The sequence below is a fragment of the Carcharodon carcharias genome, chromosome 14 (assembly GCF_017639515.1).
Source record: "Carcharodon carcharias isolate sCarCar2 chromosome 14, sCarCar2.pri, whole genome shotgun sequence".
Taxonomy (NCBI): Eukaryota; Metazoa; Chordata; class Chondrichthyes; order Lamniformes; family Lamnidae; genus Carcharodon; species Carcharodon carcharias.
Window position 1 is genome coordinate 45372342 of NC_054480.1, and position 24937 is coordinate 45397278.

Consider the following 24937-nt stretch of genomic DNA (forward strand, 5'->3'; position numbering starts at 1 on the left):
AAAAAGTGAAATAAAGAGAAGAAAGATTGGATAGAGAGAGATAAAAAGGGACAGGACAAAAACATAAAAAAATTTATTTTAAAATCTCTAACAATAGTTACAAGCTGAAGAAATGATACTCCACACTTGCAGAAATTAACTTTCAGTGCCAGAGAAGTTGTTTGGCAGTGATTAACACTGATAATGTTATTCAAAGGATCCTTATATAGGGAATGACAAGCCCTAACATTTTGTAGTGACTTTAGTCTGCATCTACAATGTCAGGATAGAAACTTCACCTGTTCAATACACTTGGAGGAATGTCTTTGAGATGCTGTGTTCGGGAAGCTTATGGGGAGGCAGAGCATTTCGGACAGCAATTTCTGGACTTTAATTTTTAATACATTTACGCTCACCGGAACTTGCTCTCTGATTTATACATAAAAGTGAGGAAGGTTAACCTCTCTGTTACTGTTATAGCAAAATCTGGCCAATTACCTTTTTATTAACATGGCAATGCAATGGTTTGAGAGTCTTTCTTTCAACAAGCCCCGATGAGCGAACACATCATTTGAAGGCAATCACAGAATCCATTTAATGTCAATAAGTTAATAGGGATGGGAAAACAAAAGCACGCAGTGAAAATGATGAAGGCAACATCGTCATTTGGTAAGAGGCAGAATACGACCCACACTCTTTGCCGATGACGTGGGGCTAAAGCATTTCACCTGCAGAAATCGACATGCGGTAAATGTGCCTAACCTGCCAAGAGAAAGAGGCAGTTTAACTGGAGTGCGAAGGCCAAAAGGGGAATCACAACTGGTACAGGTTGCACGAGGCACCTGAAGGCGGTGTAACACCGATTCAGGAATGGATTCCGCGAAGAGACCACCCCATAGGCCAGACGTTCCACAATGGCTTCCTCCAGCACTGCATGAACTACCAGTGTATCTACACAACAAATAAAGTTATGGTTCGGAAAAAAAAAACAGAAGCTTGAACAGCTTAACTGAAGGTTAGGGGATGAATGGTGTTGAAGCAGGGGGAAGAGATTGGGCCACATAGGAGAGGGGGAGACTGGATGCCAGGGCTGGAATCACACGGTCATGCCTCATAGCTTGTCAGAGAAAGAGCAGGGAAGCATTCCATGGGCGGGCGGAGCATGGCCAATTAAGGCCCGCCCAGCGCATTTCCGACTCCTGTGGATAGCGGGATTGTGCGGGCTGCGACGGGCGTGCACAGACCGCCAGGTCCAATGGCGACCCGGCAGTCTGTTTAAAGGAAGGCCTGGCAGCCTTTTATAGGCTGTTCACAATAGCCAGGTTGGGGTCACACTGCAGGGAGTCTGCTGAGCAGGGCAGGCTGGAGGGGAGGGCAGGGCTGCAGGCCAGGCTGCAGGATCTGCCACAGGAGCAAGGCAGGCTGCAGGGTAGGCCAGTGGGGGGCCAATGTACTCGAGGAGGTGGCAGCACAGCGGGAGGGGTATGTCTCCCAGGATGGGAGGAGGAGGCCCCCCCACATGACCAAATGTGCCTGGGAGGAGCTGGTGGAGGTGGTGAGATCCCATGACGTGGTGCAGTGCACCTGGATCCAGTGCCGTAAGCACTTCAATAATTTGTTGTGCTCTGGAAGGGTGAGTACCATGCTGGCATTGGGCAGTTAACCCAGCAGGCAGCCTTAGCTTTTGAGGGCACCCCCACCCCCATCACCCCCACCCTCATCACCCCCCCCCCCCCCCCCCCCAAAACATCTTACTGTTGTGACTCCATTGAAACATATTGGGCACTTATTGTACGCTGGATGGACAAACAGATAGTGCCCAAGTTTAGATCAGCCTGAGTGGTTCATGAGGAAATGGGTTCTCCCCTGCACCACTTGTTGCCCTTAGTTGCACATGACTAGTCTGGGGGCAACCTGCAGGAGATGTAGCTAGGCGCTTACTCAGAACTTCAACACATGTCCTATTCACGGTGATGAGATTGTGGAAAGGTCTCGTGGCCAAGAGCCATCTGCTGCCCTCGACATTGCACGTAGTTGCGCCTCCTTGCTATGGGAGCAAAGACTGTGTGTTTCCTAAAGTGATGGACGCAGAATGTGTCCAAGGTGGCCGCCGGGGAGGTTGGGAGCAGGCGCACTATCTTTGTGTGAGGGATCAGCAGTAGCATGGACAGGAGGCATTGGAGGCCTGAAATGGGCCACTGTGGTTGGAGTGCAGCGTGCGTGTGCAGAGTCCATGTGCGATTAGCCGCAATGAATGGTCTTCTCTGTTCTTCAGGAGAAAAATGCTCACAATGTCTATGAGCATTTGTGCACTGGAGGTGGTCAGGCCCAGCTCATGATTTTAAGCTGTTTCGAGCAGGAAGCCCTGCAGCTTGATAGGTGCCATGCACCCAGGTCCACTGGTGTCGGTGAGGCTGGGGTGGAATGGCCAGGTAATTGAGGTCAACAGTGAGATCTGCAATGTCTTCCCAACATCCACAGCACAGATGATTGTTCGATTTGTTATTGTAGCAACATCGCTCATTCACAGACTGATAGAGTCAGAGGTGTGGGCCATACACAAAGGTCCCTCAGCCCTTCAAAGGTGCGTGTGTCAAGCACCTTCCAAAGTTGCCTTATCCCATTTCCGAGTACTATCCCCATAGCCTTGTAGCCATGGCATCGCAACTGCACATCCAAATACTTATTACATGTTAGGAGAGTTTCTGCATCCACCACCCTTTCAGGCAGCGCTTCCCATATTCCCAACACCCTCTCTATGCAAAAGTTGTTCATCGCATCACCTGTCAATCTCATGCCCCTTACCTTAAATCAATGCCACCAGGTTACTCATCCCTCCGCCAAGGGGAAAGTTCCTTTCTGTCAACCTTATCTATGCCCCTCAATATTATAAACCTCAATAATGTCACCCCTCAATCTCCTCTGCGCCGGGGAAATATCCCCAGTCTGCTATGTCTCCTCATAAGTCAAACTCTCCAGCTCAGCCAGCATCCTGGTCAATGACCTCTGCACTCTTTCCACTCCAATCACATCCCTCCCATGAAGCACATTTCAGAACTGCACGCAGAACCATAACTGTGGCCTAGGCAGTGTTTTCTGCACTTTTGCAACATGACCTCCCTGTTCCTATATTCTATTCCTCGGATAATAAAGGCAAGTGTGGCATTTACCTTCTTAAACGCCTTATGTACCTGTCCCACTACCTTAACTGGCCTGTCGACAGGCCCAGCAAGGTCCTGCTGATCATCCTTACTTTCCACGGTCCTACCATTCTTTGGGTATTCCCATACCTTGTTTCTCCTGCCCATGTGCATCACCTCACACTTATCCACATAATATTCCGTTTGGCATTCCTTAGGCCATCTGACCAGCCCGTCTTTATCCGCCTGTAATGTCTGGGGCTCCTCCTGACTATTTGCCACCTCACCAATATTTGTCTCCATAGGTTCTGGAAGGTTGAGTGCATAATGAGCCGGGGGAAAGAGATGAAGTGTGTCACTGTGTGCACGCTAATTGATCCACTGTCCTTGTTATTAATTTCAGCATTATCAGAGCCCTTCCGCCAGGAGGAACTGCAGATGCCCCTCTCACACCTGAGGGCCCTCAACTGTCACCTGTGTCACACCATTTCTGCGAGGCAGGCACCAGCGTAGTTACTAGCACCACGGTGGGCATTGCAACATCAGCTGGTGTCCCAGGGCACTTCACAATTGCTGGAGGAGCTGGCAAAGACAGAGAGTGTCGATAGCGCCAGCAGTCGGAGGACTGCAGGGGACCAGGCACATGCTCAGTCAGTCAGTGATGATGTGCCTCTGGAGTCGTCCGCGACGCAGCAGCTGCAGGAAATGTGGCCAGGTGTGCGGAAGCAACTGGGAGCATTGCATGAGACTATGCTTCGCTTGGTGTCCGTGGTGGAGGAGTCCACGCAGGGCATCACTGATACAATGAGTCTCATGGCAGAGCGTCATGCTTCCTCCATGGAGAGAGTGGTGACTCTTGTGGAGAGGCGTCTCCAGGAGAACAAGTAGGTTCTCCTGGGGTTACGCTCGGACCTGCAAGCCCTCATCACGCCGGTGGCCACAGGTGGTCATTGCCAATGTGGGAGATGGTGTGGGCTTCAAGCTTCCCAACTCGGTGCCCATCCATCGACGGTGAGCAGGGAGGTCTGGGATGACCTCACAACGGCGCAGCAGCTGCCTGTCGTATCTGCGGGCTCCTCTCATGGCGCTCCGGATGAGGGTAACAGCTCCTCCCAGTGACCGCTTCACCAGATGAGGCTGCGATGACTGGGGAGATGTCAACTGTGGACCTGGCAGCTCCCTCCCAGGAGAAGCCAGCACAGGCTCCACAGGCCAGAGGATGGCCACCAAGGTCAGCGAGGCCAACAGGACAGCAGAGTCAGCAGGCTGTCTCAGATGCTACTCCGAGCGATGGGGCGGCACCAAGACGCAGCACCCGGAAATGGAAACGTAAGGCACATTAGGCACACCATGGGTTTCTTACTGGTGCTTTTGTGTTGGCCCTATTTAAGGGACTTATTATTTGTTTATGCTTGAAAAACGTTTTGTTTTGATTTTGTGTGACCTTCTGATGGTGAAAATTAAAACCAGATATGTTTCCATGGCTGAGGGTGGCTCCTTTGTTCTGAATTTGTATGTTTTACATACATGGCATGAGTGTTGAGTGGACGTTGAGGTTTATGTCCAAAGCCCTTAGTTGCGGTTGATGGCCTGGTAGATTTAGCACTTAAGTGCCAAGTATGGAAGCCCCAGGCAAGGCTGGTCCTCCAGATCCATTTGTGTGCAGCGAGCTGAAGGTTCATTGGATTAATGTCTCCCGGGTGTCCCTGCCTCCTTGGTGTAGTCCCAGGTCAGTGTTTAGCCCCTCGTCATTTCCCTGTGCTTCCTCATCCTCAGAATCAGTGGTGGATTCATCGTATGCAGCCGCATCCACTGCATCAACGTCTTCATCGTCCACAGCGTCCCCCCTTTCCAGCGCAAGATTGTGGAGAGCACAGCGTGCTACCACTATCACCGAGATACAATCTGGGGGTACTGGAGTGCGCCCCCTGAGTGGTCCAGGCATTGGAAGCGCATCTTGAGAAGCTCTCTCCACCACAGCCCTTGTGGAGGCGTGGCTCCTATTGTACTGCTGCTCAGCTTCTGATATTGGGTGGCAGAGAAGCGTCATGAGACAACTTCTGAGGGGATAGCCCTTGTCACCCAGCAGCCATCCATCAAGCCGAGCCAGAGCACCTGGGAGTGTCTGAGGAGGAAGGTGTCATGGGAGCTGCCTGGGTACCTTGCACAGAGTTGCAGAATCAACATCCTGTGATCACGCACTATCTGCATGTTCATGGAGTGGAAGCCCTTCCTGTTGACGAAGGCACCAGGCTCACCTGCTGGCACCTTGATGGCCACATGTGTGCAGCCTATTGCACCCTGGACTCAGGGGAAGCCAGCAATGGCTACGAAGCCTCTGGCTCGCTGTGTCTGGCTTGTCTGGTCGCAGCGGAAGTGGATGAAGGTCAATGCACACTTTTAAAGAGCGTCCGTGACTGGCTTGACACAAGTGTGCATAACTGATTGGGAGACACCACAAAGATCACCCACTGAGCCCTGGAAGGAGCCAGAGGCATAGAAGTTGAGGGCAACTGTGACCGTCAGAGCCACTGGCATGGGTGTCCGCCCACACAGTTAGGAGAGATCTCAGGGCCAATCATCTGACAGATATAGTTGACTGTCTTCCTTGACAGTCGGAGACTCCTTCGGCACGGCACCTCAGTCATACTGAGGTAGCTGCTTCGCCGCCTGTATACTCTGGCAGCAGGATAGTGGTGTCTTCTGTGGCCCCTTCCACCTTGGACTACCTCTTGGCCCTGCGCCCCTTGTGCGTGTGCCGGTACTCCCAAAGATGGCTCCCCAGGAGGCTGAATGTGCACTCCTGGCCTCCTCCTTATTCTAGCCCTCCTTTGCTCCTCAGAGGAGCTGCCTCCAGTGAACATGTCAGAACCCACACCCAGGCTAAAGGGAGGCCTCTGGAAAGCTGCAGGCTCGATAAAGGTTACTGACTGCAGAGTACTGACCTGAAGGTTCAAAGTAAACAGGAAGCTGCTGGAATTCGTTCTGAACTGCTACAGATCACACAGGCAAGTTTAAAAAACTTTGTCCAATAAATACTCACAGAACAGATTAACAACCCCACTGAACACTCTTATCCCGCCCATGGATGAGTTTGATTAAAAAGTCTCTTACCCGCCTGCCCGCAATGGGTAAGCCCGTGCGCCAACCCAAAGATCGCACGAATGCCTGAAAATCGCAGTCGAGTGACGATTTAAGGGCCTTAACTAGCCTGTTAATTAATGGCGGGTGTGTGTCGAACTTCATCGCGCACCCGCCCAGTGAAATATCGTTATGGCGAGCGGTGATGTCAGGACGCTCCGCCCAGTGTCACCGCGCATCATTTTACTCGCTGATGTGCGGGGCCTGCACCCCCCCCCCGCACATCAAGCAGAAAATTCTGCCCCATGTTCTCTTAATATGGATATGGCGGGAGAACTGCTCTTCCCAGCTCCACATTCAGGCAAGCATGGGTGTTTTCCTGCCAGTTAGCAGACATTGTGCTGAGTGAGGGCAGTACATGGTGGGTAGAGCACTGGGATATTCAAAGGTTGGAAATTTCCCTTTAAATGTTCTCAATGTATGTTCCTAATGCCAGATCAACTAGATATTTAATAGGTGGTACACTAATGGACGTATATATGCATTGACTTTCTGCCCGTAACACTGGAGGATTAAGAGGTAATTTAACACCCACAAAATGGATGCCACATAGCTGAATTTATATGCTCATGTACCATTGGTAAGAAAATAATCTCCATTGATTTAATGGTAGTGGGGCTATGGTAATTAAATTCTCATTGTTTTTACAGGATAGAGTGGTGCAAGAGTTGTAGGACATTGTATGTAATGTCATAATTTCCTGCAGTTTCTTTACTAGGATAATGCCGTAAGCTGTAGGTGTACCACAGCTCAGGCGCATATTTCAAGAAATTCAAGGTGCCAAAGTTTGAGGGCAGGGACCTCCTAATTACTGTTTTCCAATATTTTAATGTATAGGCAGTATGGTGCCTACTGAAGTTCTTTAAAATAATTTTAACTGGCTGAATTGTGGATCTGCTACCCTTGAAATCTCCCGATTTTCATTACCATTGAAAACCACTGATGAACGAGCAGTTGCTATAATGGGAACCCAATCTGTAACAGTGGTTTTAGGCTCAGTCAGCAATTTGCAAATTTACCCCTTCACCCTCTAGAACTCTGAAAATGCACATGGGCATTCTACAAAGCAGTGAGATGCCTGCTTGCAGAAGGTAATGCGTCTAGCTCAACAAGTTTGAATTTTTTGAAGTATCTATTCAATACTTTTAAAAAACTTTTAAATACTTTAAATATAAGTGCATTACTGGGACACTGTTGTGGACTATTCCTTTGAGCATAATCCACACCAAGTCCCAGTGACTTTTCTCCTTGCTGATCTGCACTTGGTTCTTGGCCCCCTAAGATCTCCAATTTAAAATTCTCATCTGTGTTTGAAATTGTTTCATGGCCTCATCCTTCCCTATTTCTGTAACCTCCTTCAGCCCTACACCCACACCCATCACCCCCACAAAAATATCTTGACTCTGTGCAATCACTCTTCATTTTTAATCATTCCTAACCATTCATTGCAAACAAGCAAAATGTTATGCACCTTGTAAACATAAAAGTCTCTTCATAAACCATGGTGTTAACATTGGCCCTTAGCTTATGTACGGCTGCTATTAATTCAATACTGTTATGAATATCCTCTCTGTCCCTACATCAGAGAAAAGCAATTTTGTACAAATCTTTCATTCAAGGCTAAGTAATGCAGAAAGCAAATGCAAGGCCCAAGGAAACATTTTAATACAAAACTTATTGGTAACAGAAAATTAATCTACAAACTAACTTCCTCAACCTAATAGTTAAAAAAAACTTACAGAAAAATAACTATTCTGTTAAGTCAAAAATGATTTAAAGGAGATAAACTTTGGTGCTAAATTCATTCCTTTCATGATATAAATCAGTTTATTGTACTGAATACTTGTAAACTTCTTCAGATGTATTAAAATAATTAGGTCAAATGATGAAAAGAATAACATCTCCAAATGAAATTAGTTCCTATTTAAGCAACTTTTGACCCGACTTTCTATAAAACAGAAAGTTGCTGACTAGAAAATGGGCTGAGTCCTCTTTGGGAGTTATATCAAAATGATGTTTCTCTTAGAATTTAATGGGCTTCAACTGACTTGCCTCTCCTTACATTTTTGGGCTTTCAGACATGGTGTACTAGCTTTGGGACTTGTCATATAGGAATGGGAGGAAGGGTGTGTTCGGAGAGTGAAGGGGAAAAAATAAATTATGTTGTCTTAAGGGTTGCTCTGTAAGACTAGCCCTTAAGTAGATTATTACTTGTTGGACAAAAAAGGTAAATAAATATTCCTTTAATAGGACTTTAGTGCTATTTCAAGATAATAATCATGTGCATGCTCAGGAGGGTGTAGAGGAATGAAAGCAGGAGATATCCCTCTATTACATCCCCTCCTCAATTTTACTGTAATTGTTACAAATTTCAGAATTTCTAGGGGAGGGCCCCCTCATACCCAGGGCCAGGATTTTACAGCCCCACCATGGCGTGACCCCCGCCCCCTGCCCCAGGCAGATGCGGTGAGTCATTTAAATCACCATTCAGTTCAGCAGGACCGTAATATCTGGCTGGGTGGGAGAGGCCATAAAATCCTGGCCCAGCTCTTTAAACATGGTGTGTCTCTGGTCATTGAAATGTAAATTGACTTGAACCTTGATTATTTTTATTTAAGCAATGCAAAATCCCAGGTTCTGAAGTGGCATGGTATGCATCTTAGCCTCTGACCAATGACCCGACCAAATTAGAGTTATGAGGAGAAAAATAGGGATGGCTACTGAACTGTAGGATCTGCAGTGCCCAAATTAATTCATAATAATTCAAATGACGTTTCTCTTAGCGACTTTCTTTAGATCAGCAGCATTAATTACTTTTATATCGGCAACTTACCTGTGTATTTTGAAAAGGGTTTATGTATGACACCAATAACTGGCTTTCCGTCTACAGCCACACACACCATAGTGGTTACAAAGTGATTCAGGTCCTCTATAAAACAGAAAAGGTATGTGCAAATCTGTAAACTGGAAACATCAAAAGTAGCATAAAACTGAAGTGAATGCATTTCATCTTTACATGGTTTTCTATTTACTTTAGCAAAATATAGCATTTTTGACGGTTAAGAAAATGTAAGTGTCTGAGTTAATGACAATTTCTTTAAACTTAAAATTATTGGAGCTTATCAAGGTGTCTTGTCTAATTAATTCCTACATACGTCAAAATTATGATTCCTAGTGAAATTTTTCTAAAATTAAACACAATTTGTCAAAAAAAATTTTGAAGCAGACTTTCTAAAATTCCAGTAGGTTTAGCAAGTTAATTATGCAAACCAACTGGGAATCTTCTATTGTGTGTTTTGTTCAATAAATGAAAGAATTCAATGAATGTGAAACAACATTACGGGAGCACCTTCATCACTCAGATTGCAGCGGTTCGAGAAGATGATGAATGATCACCTTAATCCAGAGCATTTAGAGATAGGCAATGAATGTCGGCCCTGCCAGCGATACTCACATCCCAATAATAAATTAAAAAATAATTGTGCTCATGTGAAAAGGGGTCATTTTTACTAGGCGTAACTCAACACAGACATCAACAATGAAACCAATGAATTTGTTTTTTAAAGGTCCTTTTTGAGCATAAAGCAAGGGATTGGTTCATTGCAATTTAACTTCTTCAAGGCAGACTTTCAAGGTTAGTTAATAGGTGTTTGTTTATTTGAAACTGACGTTAAAAGGAATACACATTAGTGACTTCCACACGTTGCATCTGTTGCAAGCAGGATTGACAACATTCAGAGCGTTCACAGAAACAAACCACATCCGAAATGGCCTTCTTATTCTGTGGGGAAGAAGGTTCTTATGCTTTTAAACCATAGCACTAAAACAGCCCTGTATCTATGAAAGACTATTACTGATTCAACGGGGAAAGGTCGCTGTCCAAGACCTTTCTGCCATAGTGCACCGAGGGGCTGGGAATTGTACAGACCTCTTGGGCTGTAGGACTCACAATGAATATTATAATTGTATTATTGTATTAATGTATTATAACTGTATTGAAGCACCTCAGAATGCAACATGATGTATGTTGATAACTCCAATATAACTGCACTGTCTGACTGTCTGTAATGGCATATTGAAATACCTGTAATATTCATTGATTGTATTGAAGCACCTCATGATCCATGTGTAAAAGTTGAATACGATTGCAATTTAGGAATGTTCTTTCAGATAGTTTATGAATAAAGTATATTTTCCAAAGAAAAAATTACTGATTCAGTACCATTATGTATGTGCTTATGTGACAGCATAAGAATTATACACAATAAGGTTGTTCAGTGATAAAATTTGATATTTCATTAATTCTTTTGTTTTTTAAGGAACCAAAATGGTTAAATAAGATGCAAATAACTGAGATATATTTTAAGGAAAAGTTCTCCTGACTGACTACCTTCACTTAAAAAGAATCAAATCCTAAGGGTGGAGGCACTCTCTTCATTGTTTCATTGAGTCACCCCCCCATTTGATTATTTCATAGTAGTTTTAATCTGCTGATGAGAATGCCTGTTTTACATTGGTCTCTCTCAAACTAGGAGTATGGTTTAACAAGGCAGTGTTATTGATTAACTAAAAGTGAAGAAGTAATCTATGTGCAATAATACTGATAAGTTTATCTTACATATACACAAAAGGGGATTTCTTGGAAATGTAATACAGTAGGGAGAAGTACAGCAATATTTCTTTCCATTTATACCATTTAGAGATTTCAGTCAGGATAAAGCAGTGACTCACATCTCTGAGGAGGGAACATCTCAACAGCTTTTTGCCCCACTTTCCATTTAACTGACATCTATGATGAGTTTAGACAGTGAAAAGCTGCACCAAATAGAAATTAGCATCCTCTCCATTTATACCTGTTACCAGTGTCTCCTCTCCCCTGTTAAAGCTCATGTACTCTCCTGGGTTTAGACCCATAGACATCAGCCATCCTTTACTTTGTCCAGCTGTTCTACTGCTTATGTGAGTATCAGAAAACTACTCAACTGCCAGGGGCCTTGCAGTTGAACCTGATTCTGCTCTTATCCAATGTGCACACAGAGTTTATTGGCTATCAACCAGGGCCAAATCTCCTGGCCAATTTTCCCCTCCAACCCAGTGGCTAATTCCAATATCCCCAACTGCTCCCGTGGCTGACAATTTACTCTGAACAGGGCTGTGATGAAATTGTGGACTTTTCTGGTCTGCATAGTTCAAATTGAAGTGGACATTAAGTTCATATCTTACACACAGCAATAGTAGACAGCCAAATAACAATGTCCCTCATTGAAAACGCTTCAGTTGGAACTATATTACCATATAACTTTCCTCATAACTCATGCTAACTTGTTAGTGACTTTTTGATGCAGCATTTTGGCACAATGCAAAAGAACTGCCAATGTCATTAATGTTCAGGTTAAGATGTAAGCAACATCCTTCATAAGAACTTCACAGGTTTGATGCCAGGTAAAAGTGAAAACAATAGGACTGATTTTCCACTCTTTAAGCCCATTGAGTACCTAACAGACAGAGTGGCCTTCAGGCGTGCTGTACTTTTAGAAAATAATATTTCTCCTCCCTTGAGCCATTTCCCTTGGAACTCTGGGCCCAGGACTCCCTCCTGCAATAGCGGGCCTGGCATTGGAGATTGAGGACTTTCTGATAAATCATTTAATAGTACAGGACAGGAGGCCATTTGGCCCATCAAGACTGTGTCGGCTCTTTCAAAGATCAATCCAATTCACCCTACTCCCAGCTCTTTCCACATAATCCTGCAATATTTGCCCCTACAAGTATTTATCAAATCCTCTGTTGAAAGTTATGTTTGAATCTATATTCATCACTCTATCACAGAAGTGCATTCCAAATCTTAACTATTTATGCATAAAAAAGATTTCCATCTGGTCGTTTTTTTTTTAAAGTTGGGCATGGGCATCGCTGACAAGGGCAGCATTTATTGCCCATTCCTTATTGTTCTTGAGAAAGCGTTAGGAGCCACCTACTTGAACTGTTGAAGTCCGTGTGTGGCGTAGGGAAACACACATTATTGTGAGGTAGGTAGTTCCAGGTTTTTGACTGAGTGACAGCGAAGGAACAATGATATATTTCCAAGCCTGGATGCTATGATTTAGAGGGGAACTTGCAGGTGGTGGTGTTCCATGCATTTGCTGTCCTTTTTTTTTAGGCGATACAGGTCGGAGTCTTGGAAGGTGCTGTTGAAGGAGAATTGGCGAATGACTGCAGTGCATCTTATAGAAGACATACTGCAGCCATGATGTGCTGGTGATGGAGGGAATGAATGTTTAAGGTGGTGGATGGGATACCGATCAAGTGGGCTGCTTTATCCTGGATTGTGTTGAGAATTTTGAGTGCTGTGGGAGCTGCACTTATCCAAGCAAATGGAGAGTACACCATCATACACCTGACATGTGCCTCTGGTTCTGTTAAAGGAAATCAGCAGCCTTGATTGCATCCAAACATGCAGGGGAATTCTAAAAAGTGTGAGGAAGATTCATCTTCCCATGTTTGGCCTGCTCACAGTACCTTTGCAGACCCTCAAGAAGCCGAAGGTAATGCAATGAGCACGGAGACCAAATGGAATGAATCCCGAGTTTTTCTTCTTCTCGGTGAATGGAGAATGTTGATGCCACAGGTGCAAGATGATGGAAAGTTTACTCTACTATCTCTTAAGTTTAATTCCTACATGACATGAGAGATTGGGATAACTGTGATTTTCTTTTCAATAATTGTTAACAATTTTAGTTTAAACAGTTACCTGTAACCTGATCTTAAACATGCAAGGTGATACAGTAATTCTAGTGCTACCACAGCATGTGTCAAGGGATGGCGAATAGTGCTCACCTGTGTATTCCCGGGTTGCATCCAATGGATCAATCCATACCATTACACTTTTTGTAGATACCATCCTAGCCTTGCCAATGCTTTCCTGGATTAAATTAGGGATTTCATAATTCCAGGTGAGGCTCTTGTTTACTTTGGAGTTATCATGCTCCTCTGAAATCAACTAGCAACAAAAACTAAGTTAGTAAAATAGAATTGAAACCCAGCTCAAGGAACATTTTTATTATGCGACTGGATTTAAGTATTTTGCAAAACACTTTTTCAGTCCATTGTTGGGATGAATTCTTTTTTGGGATGAATTCTTTTCTATTACAGCTAATAGGAGTAAACAAAGCAGATCAGAATCAGTCTCACCAGTGACAGGCAAAGACCATCTCCAACAAGAGAGAATCTAACCGTCGTCCCTTGACATTCAATGCCATTAGTATCACTGAATCCCCCACTATCAACATCCTGGGGGATACCATTGACCAGGAGCTGAACTGGACCAGCCATATAAATACTATGGCTACAATATCAGGTCAGAGACTTGGAATTCTGCTGTGAGTAATTCATCTCCTGACTCACCAAATCTTGTCCACCATCTGCAAAGGCAATAGTCAGGAGTATGAAACAAAACAAAAAATGCTGGAAAAACTCAGCAGGTCTAACAGCATCTGTGGAGAGAAAAACAGAGTTAACGCTTCAAATCCATATGACTCTTCTTCAGAGCCACACAGACTTGAAACGTTAACTGTTTTTCTCTCCACAGATGCTGTTAGACCTGCTGAGATTTCCCAGCATTTTCTGTTTTTGTTTCAGATTTCTAGCATCCACAGTATTTTGCTTTTATAATAGTCAGGAGTATGAGGGAATACTCCCCAGTTGTGTGGACGTGTGCAGCTCCAATACTTAAAAAGCCCAATGTCATCCAGGACAATGCAGTGCACTTAATTGCACCCCAGCCAACACCTTGAACATTCACTCCCTCCACCACCAGTGCACATTAGCGGCAGCTTGTATCATCTACAAGATGCACTGCAGCAATTCACCAAGCCACCTTTGACAGCACCTACCAAACTGAGAGCTCTACTACCTAGAAGCACAAGGGCAGCAAACAAATGGGAACAGCACCACCTACAAGTTCCCCTCCAAACCACATACCATCCTGACTTGGAAGGAAAGGTGATACAGTTCACTGTCACTGGGTTAAAAACCTGGAACTCTTTTCCTAAAAACATGGTGGTTGCATATAAACCAGAAGGACTGCAGCAGTTCAAGTCGGCAGCTCACCATTACCTTCTGAAGGGCAATTAGCAGTGGGCAACAAATGCAGGCCTGGCCAGTGACATTCACATCCCATGAAAGAATTTTTAAAAAAGAACTGAGCTTCCAATTTTTCATCTTCATGCAATCAAAGTCCAATATTTCTGCTTTCTATTACTCTAAGCCTAAGGGGGAAAACAGCAGCAACAGACAAACATGAATAAATTCTTTGGGGTAAAGTGCTACAATGCAAGTACAGCTGAAGATGTCTTGGACCTCACTGCATCACATCTCCAAATAAAGGATAGGGAACTGCACACTGCATGTAACTGCAATAACGTTGGCTGGGGTTTTCTGGCCCCGCAGTGCTGGGACCTGTCACAGGGGATGCAGCAAGCCAACCAAAGGTCCTTTGATTTTCGGCAGGACCAGGAAATCCTGGCCTTCATTTCTAACTGCAAAAAGAATCAACACCCAGACCCGTTCCAAGAGAAAAAAATTAAATTAGAACTAAAAGTCAGAAGTTAAAGCCCTACAACATTGGTTGGGAAAGTAAAATTGCTCACAAAATAGACTATTTCAATGCTGTTGAATTTTTCAGATATGTCTCCTAATGTCCTTAGAATGACAGCCAGCCAAAACCTCAATAGGGAACAAGGAAAATACCTTGGTTCAAAATGTTATACTAAAATAACATGCAGCTTATGCATGAGCATTTCCAGCATCTGAATATTTATGAACATTCCTTTGGAAAGGGTTGACTTGCACGCATTTTGATAAATTGAAGTTTGATCTAAATTAAGTACCAGATTTTTTTTGCGGGGGGGGGGAACATGTGACTTGCGGAAGAGTGGATTGTACCTGCATGCCTGCCCTTCAAACAATTCTATTTACAGCCTTTATGTTAAACTGCAAGTTGCATGCACCAGCTGAATATCCTGGGGCAGCTCGCTGTCAAACGAGGATTACAATTTCTGGCCCCTGCATTGCTGGAACAACACTCAGAGAGGTACTGAGAGTTGAGCAACAAATGTGTGACAGAGCGGGCTGGTCAGGAGCGGGCAATGGAGAAATCCTGTATTGCCTGACTCCACATTCATGTAAGTATATTGTTTAAACAGACCTGTTTAGTGGTGGTCAGCAGTAGCACCCAAAAGGACCACTGGTTTGGCCGCACATAGACATTTTCCTGAATCCAGCTGGTGCCATCAAACAGGCATTAGACTCCTCATTTGCAGATGCAAAGGAAATAATGCCTATTTCAGTCATGGGCCCAGAAAGACTCATTGATACCTATACCAGAATGTGTGGGTGCATGCTAGCCACATACTGGATTCTTCTGCACCCTTTTTATGCCCATAAAAGTGGTGCAGCAACATTGAATTTCTAGGCCAAAGTATCTACAAAGGTTGCACCAAGGAATAACTCGGAAATCCAATAATCAATCCTGATCTCCTAGCAAGTGGAGGGTCCAGGCTATGGGCAGGGTTTTCCCCTTGTCGGACGGGCAGCCACGAGACTGACCACTGTACGTGATTGGGCTCTGACTGTGATTTCAACGCTGGCTGGCCAGCCTGAAAGGCAAGCTGAAACGCTCAGCACTGCCGGGGTGGGGGTGGGAGGAGCATGAGCCCTGAAGTGCGCGCATGCGCGGGGGAGCGCGCACTGAAAGCTCAGTAAAAGCCTTAGGGAGCTGAAGAATTTTAAATACATAAATAAACTTTTTACAAATGATATAAACATGTCCCCACACATAACTCAGTAACATGAAGAGGGACATGTAAAATAGGATGTTAAAAATTTTTGCTGTTTTTTTAGTAACCGTTGGAAATCTCATCCTGCCCATGGATGAGGTTTCGTGAAAAATGCAAAGGCCGCCTGGTCTATTCGCTCGCCCAGCGAGAAATGCAACTTAATTAATTGCTTAAGGGCCTTAATAGGCCTCTTATTTGTTGGTGAATGTGCTGCTGCCTCTCGTGTGCGCCCGCTGACTAAAAAATCCTTTTAAGGAAGGTTTACTGCAAATCTATCTAATATGTAAACTCCATCCATTACATATGACAATGAAACATAGTGCAAATCTGGGACAACTCCGCCCTAAGTCCGGTACTGGGCAGGTAAAACGATGCAATGGCAGTTCCTCACGCCGTATTGTCCCAAATCCGCAGCATTTATTATGCATTCCCGGGAACGCGCCATTTCGATGGTGGGCAGGCTCTCATTCGCCCGCCACGTCATCATCTCACCACTTCATCATGCTGGGCGTCATATTTAAAGTGCAGCTGCATGCACACCTCTCAGTGCTTCCAGCCCATGACTGCTGCATGGAAGACAAGCTGGCCCCGAAAGGCAAAATGACTGCAGCCCCCTAGTTTAGTGACACATCCCTCAAGCACCTTTTGAATGCCATGGAAGCCCACCGTGATGTCCTCTACCCCCACTCTGGCCACAGGATGGGCAGCTACGTCACCAATCCAGCATGGGAGACGGTGGCAGCGGTGGTCAGTGCCAATGCCCTGCAGAAGGGGACAGCCACCCAGTGCCGCTACAGGATGAATGGTGTCATCTGTTCCACCAGGGTAACTCACTCTTTTCATCACTCTCAACTCACACACTCACAAACCCATCACACATCCACAGGGATCTCACACCTCAAGGAAAACCACCACTAACTCTCCCACACACCCTCACATCTCCATCATACCCTCACCAGTTTGCATCCTCATCCTGCCATGCCTCCGCCCACCAAACATTCCACGCAGTGCCATGTGTCCAGCTCACACTCTCTCCATTTGTTCCCACGCAGGAGAAGCTGGCTCACATTAGCAGGGAGAGGTCCCAGACGGGTGGTGGAGTGGCCCACATTAGGCTCCTCACTCACTTTGAATTGTGTGCCATTGTACTGACTGCTGAGGACATGATCCGTGCCTGTGGTGACGGGGAACTCGGCGATGAACACCCTCATGAGGATCATCCCTCTCTCAACGCAAATGTGAGTGCTCTCTCTCCTGTGAGATTCTGCTGACATGCACTAATTCTCTCTACTTTGGTTCACAGGGAGCTCTGCCAAGTGACCGACAACCTCAGCCAGCCAATTCCTCAGCTCCATCCACATCCTCACCTCCAGCAAAGATGTCACCTCCTCCATTGAAGATCTGGAAATAAGCAGCCTGGAAGACCCATCGCAGCGCTTACCCACACCCTCCATCAGGGCAGAGACACACACCTTGGTGGGACCTATATCTAGAGTAGGCTCGGATTCACAATCTGGTGGTCACTGCATGAACACGTCTCTGCAGTAGGAGGAGGCAGATTCGGCCGGGCTCCCTAGCACTGCTGGGGAAGAGGGTCCAATGAGGTCCGAATCAGATGGCGAACCTCTGGATTCGGCCTTCCAACTCATCCTGCAGAGTCAGGTGGAGGAACATCACTCAGAGCTGTTGGAAGCCCTCAAGAGTGGCACGCGAGTTGGAAGGGTGCATCCTCCTGCTCTCTGATGAAGTGGTGCCCATATGTGCACGTATGGAGGTCTCCATGGGGAGGATGGTGGGGGCCATGGAGACCCTGGTCCAACAGAATACGGAGATGTGTGTAGACCTGCGCTCCATCATGGGAGCCATGGGTGAGTTCCTGCAGTGGCAACGCAAGAGGGAAACGGAGCACCTCGGCATCCCTCCAGGTGCTCCTACCCCTCAAGGAGTCAGGCTGAGGCCACTGTGCACCCATAAGAATATAACAAATAAGGACAGGAGTAGACCACTTGGCCCCTCGAGCCTGCTCCACTATTCAATAAGATCGTGGCTGATCTTCTTGTGTTTCGATTTCCACATTCCCATCTGACCCCTCTAGCCCCTTTGATTCCCTTGCCTAACAACAATCTATCTACCTCTGCCTTAAAAATATTCAATGACCCCGCCTCCACCAACTTCTGAGGCAGAGAATTCTAAAGTCGCACAACACTGAAAAAAATTTTCTCTTCATCTTTGTCCTAAAAGGGTGACCCCTAATTTTAAAACAGTGACCCCTTGTTTTGGACTCACCCACAAGAGGAAACATTCTTTCAATGTCCACCTTGTCAAAGCTGTTCAGGATCTTATATACTTCAATCAAATCACCCCTCACTCTTCTAAACTCCAATGGAAACAAGTGCAGTCTGTCCAACCTTTCCTCATAAGGCAATCCACTCATTCCAGGTATCAATCTAGTAAACCTCCTTTGAATTGCCTCCAATGCATTTACATCCTTCCTATATAAGGAGACCAAAATTGCACACAGTATTTGAGGTGTGGTCTCACCAATGCCCTGTATAACTGAAGCTTAACATCCTTACTTTTACTTCCAATAAAATCCTCTCGTAATAAAGGATAGCATTCCATTAGCCTTCCTAATTGCTTGTTGTACCTGCATACTAACTTTTTGTGACTAGTGTACTGGACCCCCTAGATCCTCTGCACCTCAGAACTATGCAGCCTTTCTGCATTTAAGTAATACTCTGCTTTTTTGTTTTTCCTGCCAAAGTGAACAGCTTCACATTTTCCCACATTAAACTCCATTTGCCAGATCTTTGCCCATTCACTCAACCTATCTGTATCCATCTGCAACCTCCTCATGTCCTCTTCACAATATACTTTCCTACTTTCTTTGTGTCACACGAAGGGAGGGGGAGCGGCAGTTGGACACCCCTGGGTGATTCCACTCAGGAATGTCAGAGGCTGTCCTCTCCCTCTAAGTCCCCTTTATCTGTGACCCCCTCAACCTCGTCCTCTGTCTCTGCAGAGGGAGCAGCTGGCCCATGAGTGATTCTGGCGGGAGAAGTGTGTGTGTGGCAGGACCTTTTGGAGCTTTGTGCAGGCAGTCTCCCACGTACCCGGATCCTATTCATATCACACTAATCTCACTGTGCTGAGCATTTTCAATGCTGCCTGCTGGGGTTCGCTTTCAGCTGTCCATCTGAGCTGACCTGCTTCTCAACCCGCCCACTGATCACACTCTCAAGCAGCACCTGATCTCGCCCAACATGACTATCGTTTCACTTTGGATTTAGACAGCATGATCTGGATTCAGTGTTTCTTATGCTCCCCAGTCATTTCCCCTGCCCCAGTCACCCATTTCCTTTCCTCCATCATATTTGATTTCGCCCCCCCCCCCCCCACCCACTGGCATCACCTTTCACCTCCCCTCTGTTACCTACCTGCCACAACCCTTTTCCTTCGGGGATGTCCAGCTGAATGTGCACATACCCTTCCTTCCCGAAAATCCCACCCCCATCCACATTCATCTGTCCCACCTTCTTCTTCCCACCCCCAGGGTCCATGTCTGCCTCCAGGTCCCCATCAACTACCCTCGCCGTCCCTTCTATCATTGCCGTCGAACACTCACCTCCCATCCTACCAGCTCACTCTGCCCTTGGTCATTTTCACCATTCTCTCACCCTCAGTTCGCTCCCCAGGAGGCAGTCATGGACTCATCAGAATCCTCCCTTGCACATTCACCTGGACATCCCCTTTCCTCTGCACCTCTTCCCCCCTTGGAACCCCTTCTCTCACCCAGGACTCTCTCCCCCCACCACCCTGCCCCACTGGATTCCACACCCACTTAGCCCTTCCCCCTTCCTGACTCCTTCAGACACCGTTACTTCTTCTTCCACCCTTACTCCCTCCCCTCACCGCACTCCTTCTTCCCTCAGACTCCCTCCCCTCCTCGCACTACTTCCCCCCTCCAAGCTCCTTCCCTTACATCTTCTACCCCCACTTACACCTACCTCCCCAGTTGCTATCTTTCCTGTTACCCGCTCCTCCCCTGTACTCCCTCGCCCCCTCCTAACCTCCCCCCCGGCACCTTCATTCCAAACCTCCCAACTTCACCCCATCTTGACACCTTCATTCCGAGCCTCCCAACATCACCCATCCTGACACCTTTATTCCCCCCTTTCCCAACCTCACCCCATCCTGATACCGCTTCCTCTCCCAGTCATCCTAGACTTCCTCTCCCACCCCCCGGTACATCTTCCTCTCCCAAACTCAGCTGGACCTTCCTCTCCCCAGCTTCGACCATCATCTGTTGTGAGCAGATCCTCAATGGTGACTTTCCACCTTCTGTGAGCTGCTTTGCAGCAGAGCCACGTCCATGAGAATCCACCCAGCATGCCAAAGATGTTCCTCCAGTGTGCCGTTGGTGTCGGGCTCCAGCATGTTCTGTTCCTCGGATGTCCGCGACGTGAGCAAGGCCCTGGATGTAAGTACGGACTTGTCAGGACGTGCTCTACACCAGTGTGCAATCACACCGACATGGATGGATGATCCAGCGGGGCGCAGGGGGTGTGGTTCCGGTGGGCTGGCCTTGTCATGATATGCAGATGTATTATAATGAGGTTCCCAACGTTCAATGGCGGGGAACGTGGCTCACCATCGACAGGCTCAGCGGACGCTCGCAAACCTTTCTGGCCTTCTCACGCTGACGAGCATGCCCGACACCAGCAGGCATGGAAAATACCGCAATTTCTAAACATTTCCCTTTCTGAAATATTTTATGCCTCTCTGGTTTAGCTTTCTTCCTTCTAATAAAGAAAGCACCTTGAGGCAAAGGTGACTTGAAAAGGTCTCACTGATTAAAATTGCCAGCAGCAGTTTATTGCTGCTAAATGAACAGATTTGAAATTTACCATGCTCCCACAGTGACTGATTAGATGGCACACCCACAGTGTGTGAAATACGAGTCTTTTAAGTTAACTGACTACAGACAACATGGTGCCACTAGCAAGTTCAGGCAACAAGCCTCCTTTTATTGCCTTTGTTTCACTCAGGACAGATCTGCAGCTGAAACTTGCTGGTAGCAGCTTGTTTTCCATGCGAGCAGCCAATGAAAGCGGTGAATTCACTGTAGGCTACAACATAGGTTCAAATGAAATAGGTTTTGAAATTTCCTGCACTTTGGGGAGTTGTAGTGACTGACTAACCCTGTTGCCAATAAAGAAAAGACAATTATCTCAAACTGCAGGTGCAATATTAATACTGAAGGATCAGACCATAAAGCAGATATCAATGAAGTTGACCACTTAGCCAAGCCTAGCTCATCTGCCAACAACTAATTAAAGAGAAGCTTTAGTTTCTTAAATGCAGACTTGTACTTCCCAGAAATCCCTTCCATCTATTGAGCAATCTTTGTGAAGATCTTTTTGACATGAGTCTTAAATATTGTTTCTACTAAGTTGAACCTTTGTCTCCTTGTCCTGCAGTCATTATTTAACTAGTTGTAGTGTTCTGACTTTGTTCTGATATTGTACACTAACTAAAAGCAACTGTACTTCTAGTTGCTTTTCAAGGCCAAGAAGTCAGTTCTTTCAGTCTTTCCTCCCAACTTTGTCCTAATATTAAAAACCAGCCTTATAATTCTTCTCCAACTGCTTCTAGGACTGCACTGTTTCTCTTATGTCTCATGATCATAACAGACCCAAGTTTACTCTGACTGGTACATTTTGCAGTTCAAGCATGATATCCTTTGTTCTGTACTTTCCTGAAATAACTACATGATTGCATATTGGATTTGCTGTATTAGCTGTTGCTCTGCAGTATGCAGATATGTTAAGCATATTGGATTTGCTGTATTAGCTGTTGCTCTGCAGTATGCAGATATGTTAAGCATTGAATCCAATGTGCTCAGGTCTTTCAACTCCCCTAAGTTGCCCCACATCGTTCAGCAATTCTGTAACAGGGATCTAGAACAAAATGGAAATCCATGTTTGAGTAAGGTAGAACCTGGTAATAAAAATAGCAAGAAAATGGAAATATTTTTAACGAGTGTGCAAAAGGAAATTAACTTTAAAAAGCCAGAATACATTAAATTAAAAAGAAAAGTTGTGTTTATTTGGCATCATATTTTAAAGTTTATTTACATAATATAGAGTAACAATGGTGTAAAGTTGTTTCAATTCATACATTGTATGTGGAGAGCTCCAAAATATTAGACAAGGAAACGGAAAGAAAGCTCTCCAAACCTCATTGGATTCAAGATACTCTTACAATACAAATTTCATATCAATGTTCAGGGAAAGTGGCATCGTAACTCTGTACTAGGAAACAATGGTTCTAACCATTCTCGGAGAGGGATTTCACAACATTGAGTTTGACAATGTGTGGTATTACACTGTAATGTCAAACTAGTTTTTAAACATGTCGGGCACTTTATAAACTTATATCGAGTTCTTTACTAACATTTTATGAAAGCAAGCTGCCCAGTTGATCTCTCAAAACATTAAAATGTCACCATCAGGGAGCCACAACCATACGTGCTCAAAGCACTCTCCTCAAAGCCAGTGTGTTCAACAGGCAAACAAAAAATAGGGTCCTGCTAGTTCCAATTGCGAATGGCACTGCCTGGGAGTGTAGTCTCACTGTAGAACAGCCACTCCAGGAGCAGTGCCTATATTAAGGTTAAGACAAAAGGGAATTATAGTACGACCTCCCAAATCAACCAAATCCCAAATATACGACAACCTCCCAACCCAAATCAAAGGACACCCACAGTGACTTTGGGGAAAGAGTATCCGCTTCATGTAGTTATATCCTTGAAAACCTCTTCTTTATGTTTTTGTTTTCCTTGCCCTACATCCCCATCTCCTAGTTGCAGCAATCACATCTCTAGGTGACTGGTACTTGGTTCACAGTACCTAGCTCAAGCTGCAATTCTGTAGTTTAAAACTTAATGTTTTGAAGAGCAGTGACCACATTTTATGAACACTAAAACAAACTGTAAGAGTTTAAAACTTCAGAGGAACCCCTGCACATATTTTCAAACAAGGAGGTTGACACCACAGTGCATTTATACATCAGGCTAGATCAAAGTAGGATTGCCAACTACATTTGGACATATTCCTGGGTGAGTCAGCACATGAACTCCCACCTCCAACTGTCTCAGTCAGTCTTACCCTCCCCCTTATTAATATTTTTATAAATAATAAACAAAAGTGTTCAAAGAAAATGAAATAAAAGTTTTTTCATGTCTCCAGTTGGTGGCAGCAGCAACGTTCAGGAGATTTAACTCCAACACTGGAGACTCCAGGACAATAGTGAAAGGTTGGCAACCTTAGGAGGAAAGACAGTCCCTTTCACAATCTTAGGAATGTCCCAAAGCACTATACAATAAATTGAAGCACTTTTGAAGTGTAGTCATTTCAAAGGTAGGAAATGCAGCAGCAAATCTGCACAAAGCAAGCTCCCAGAAATAGCAATATAACAACCAGATAATCTGATATTTTTAAGGTTGTTGATTGATGAATCAATATTCACTAGGACACTGGAGATAACACCCCTGCTCATCTTTCAAATAGTGTTATGGAATCTTTTACGTACACCTGAGAGAACAGGCAGGGTTCAGTTCATCCAAAAGACTGCACTTCTAACAATGCAGCACTCCCTCAGTACTGACTTCCCTCTAGTGCAGCATTCCCTCAGTACTGACCCTCCAATGGTGCAGATTCCCTCAGTACTGCCCCTCCGACAGTGCAACACTCCCTCAGTACTGACCCTCTGACGTGCAACATTCCCTCAGTACTGACCCCAGACAGTGCAATACTCCCTCAGTACTGATCCTCTGACAGTGCAGCACTCCCTCAGTACTGACCCTACAACAATGCAATGCTCCCTCAGTACTGACCCCCACAACAGTGCAGCACTCCCTCAGTACTGACCATCGGACAACGCAGCACTTCCTCAGTACTGACCCTCCGACAGTGCAGCGGTCCTTCAGTAGTGACCCTCCGACAGGGCAGCACTCCCTCAGTACTGCACTGAAGTGTCAGTCTCGGTTGTTGAGCTCAGGTCCTGAGAGGTCAGGATGCTCCCTACTGTGCCCGGGCTGTCATGGGCAAGTCAGGTCAAATCCGACCTCCTGAGTTGGAGTGCGGCTGTGCAAAAGGCGCGCACTTTGTTACCTTGATGCCTGGGAAGGCGTTGCTGAACAAACTGCTCATCTTCCCATGCGACAGCAAATCGCCGGTCGTCACCAGCTCCTCGGCGCCTTCCTTGGTTTTCCCTTTGGATCTCTGGCCGAGCGAGTCCGACTCCCTCACCGCTCTCACCGCTTTGCCTCCTTCCTCCGCCGCGATGATGGCCAGAGACAGGAGCTGGCGGAGATCGACCCGGCTTCCCGCGTTTCTCACAGACCTGGAGCACTGGTAATAGATCATGCCGCTGAGCAGCAAGATGCAGAGCAGCACCCGGCTCCGGGACACTCTCACCCCTATGGGAGCCATGTCCCTCTCCTGCTGCTGCTGCCCGGACCTCACAATCTCCCTAAGCCGCCCTCTTCATTCCTCTCCTCAACCCGACAGCCAACCGAGCGAGTTCCCTTAGAAAACGGATGCGGAAGTAAATCAGGAATAAAGTACTGGAGGCAATGTTCTTCTTTCTTCATCTGGTCCTGGCTCGTCAACATTTATAGAGCACCTTTAAGACAGAGAAATGCCCAGGTGGCTTCACTCTGACCAAGTCAAGAAGGTGACATTTGGAGGGATGACAAGACACTTGGTGAAAGGAGTGGGTTTGAAGCCTGGTCTTAATGGGAGAAGGAGAGGTGGCATGCAAGCGGGAGGACCTCCT

General features: G+C 45.9%; 1 protein-coding gene and 1 pseudogene across 1 annotated transcript in view; one reads left to right on the forward strand and one right to left on the reverse strand.

Annotated features, from left to right (window-relative positions):
* LOC121287649 (Golgi-resident adenosine 3',5'-bisphosphate 3'-phosphatase-like) overlaps positions 1–24690 on the reverse strand; it is a 42765-nt gene extending 18075 nt beyond the window's left edge. Inside the window, exons 1-3 of the mRNA XM_041205605.1 lie at positions 24271–24690; positions 13098–13260; positions 9094–9189 (exon numbers count right to left, since the gene is read on the reverse strand). Of these exons, the coding sequence (XP_041061539.1) occupies positions 9094–9189; positions 13098–13260; positions 24271–24591 (580 nt within the window). The 5' untranslated portion in view covers positions 24592–24690. The remainder of the gene's footprint in view (positions 1–9093; positions 9190–13097; positions 13261–24270) is intronic.
* LOC121287650 lies at positions 624–917 on the forward strand (annotated as a pseudogene).
* Positions 24691–24937: the final 247 nt, after the last annotated feature.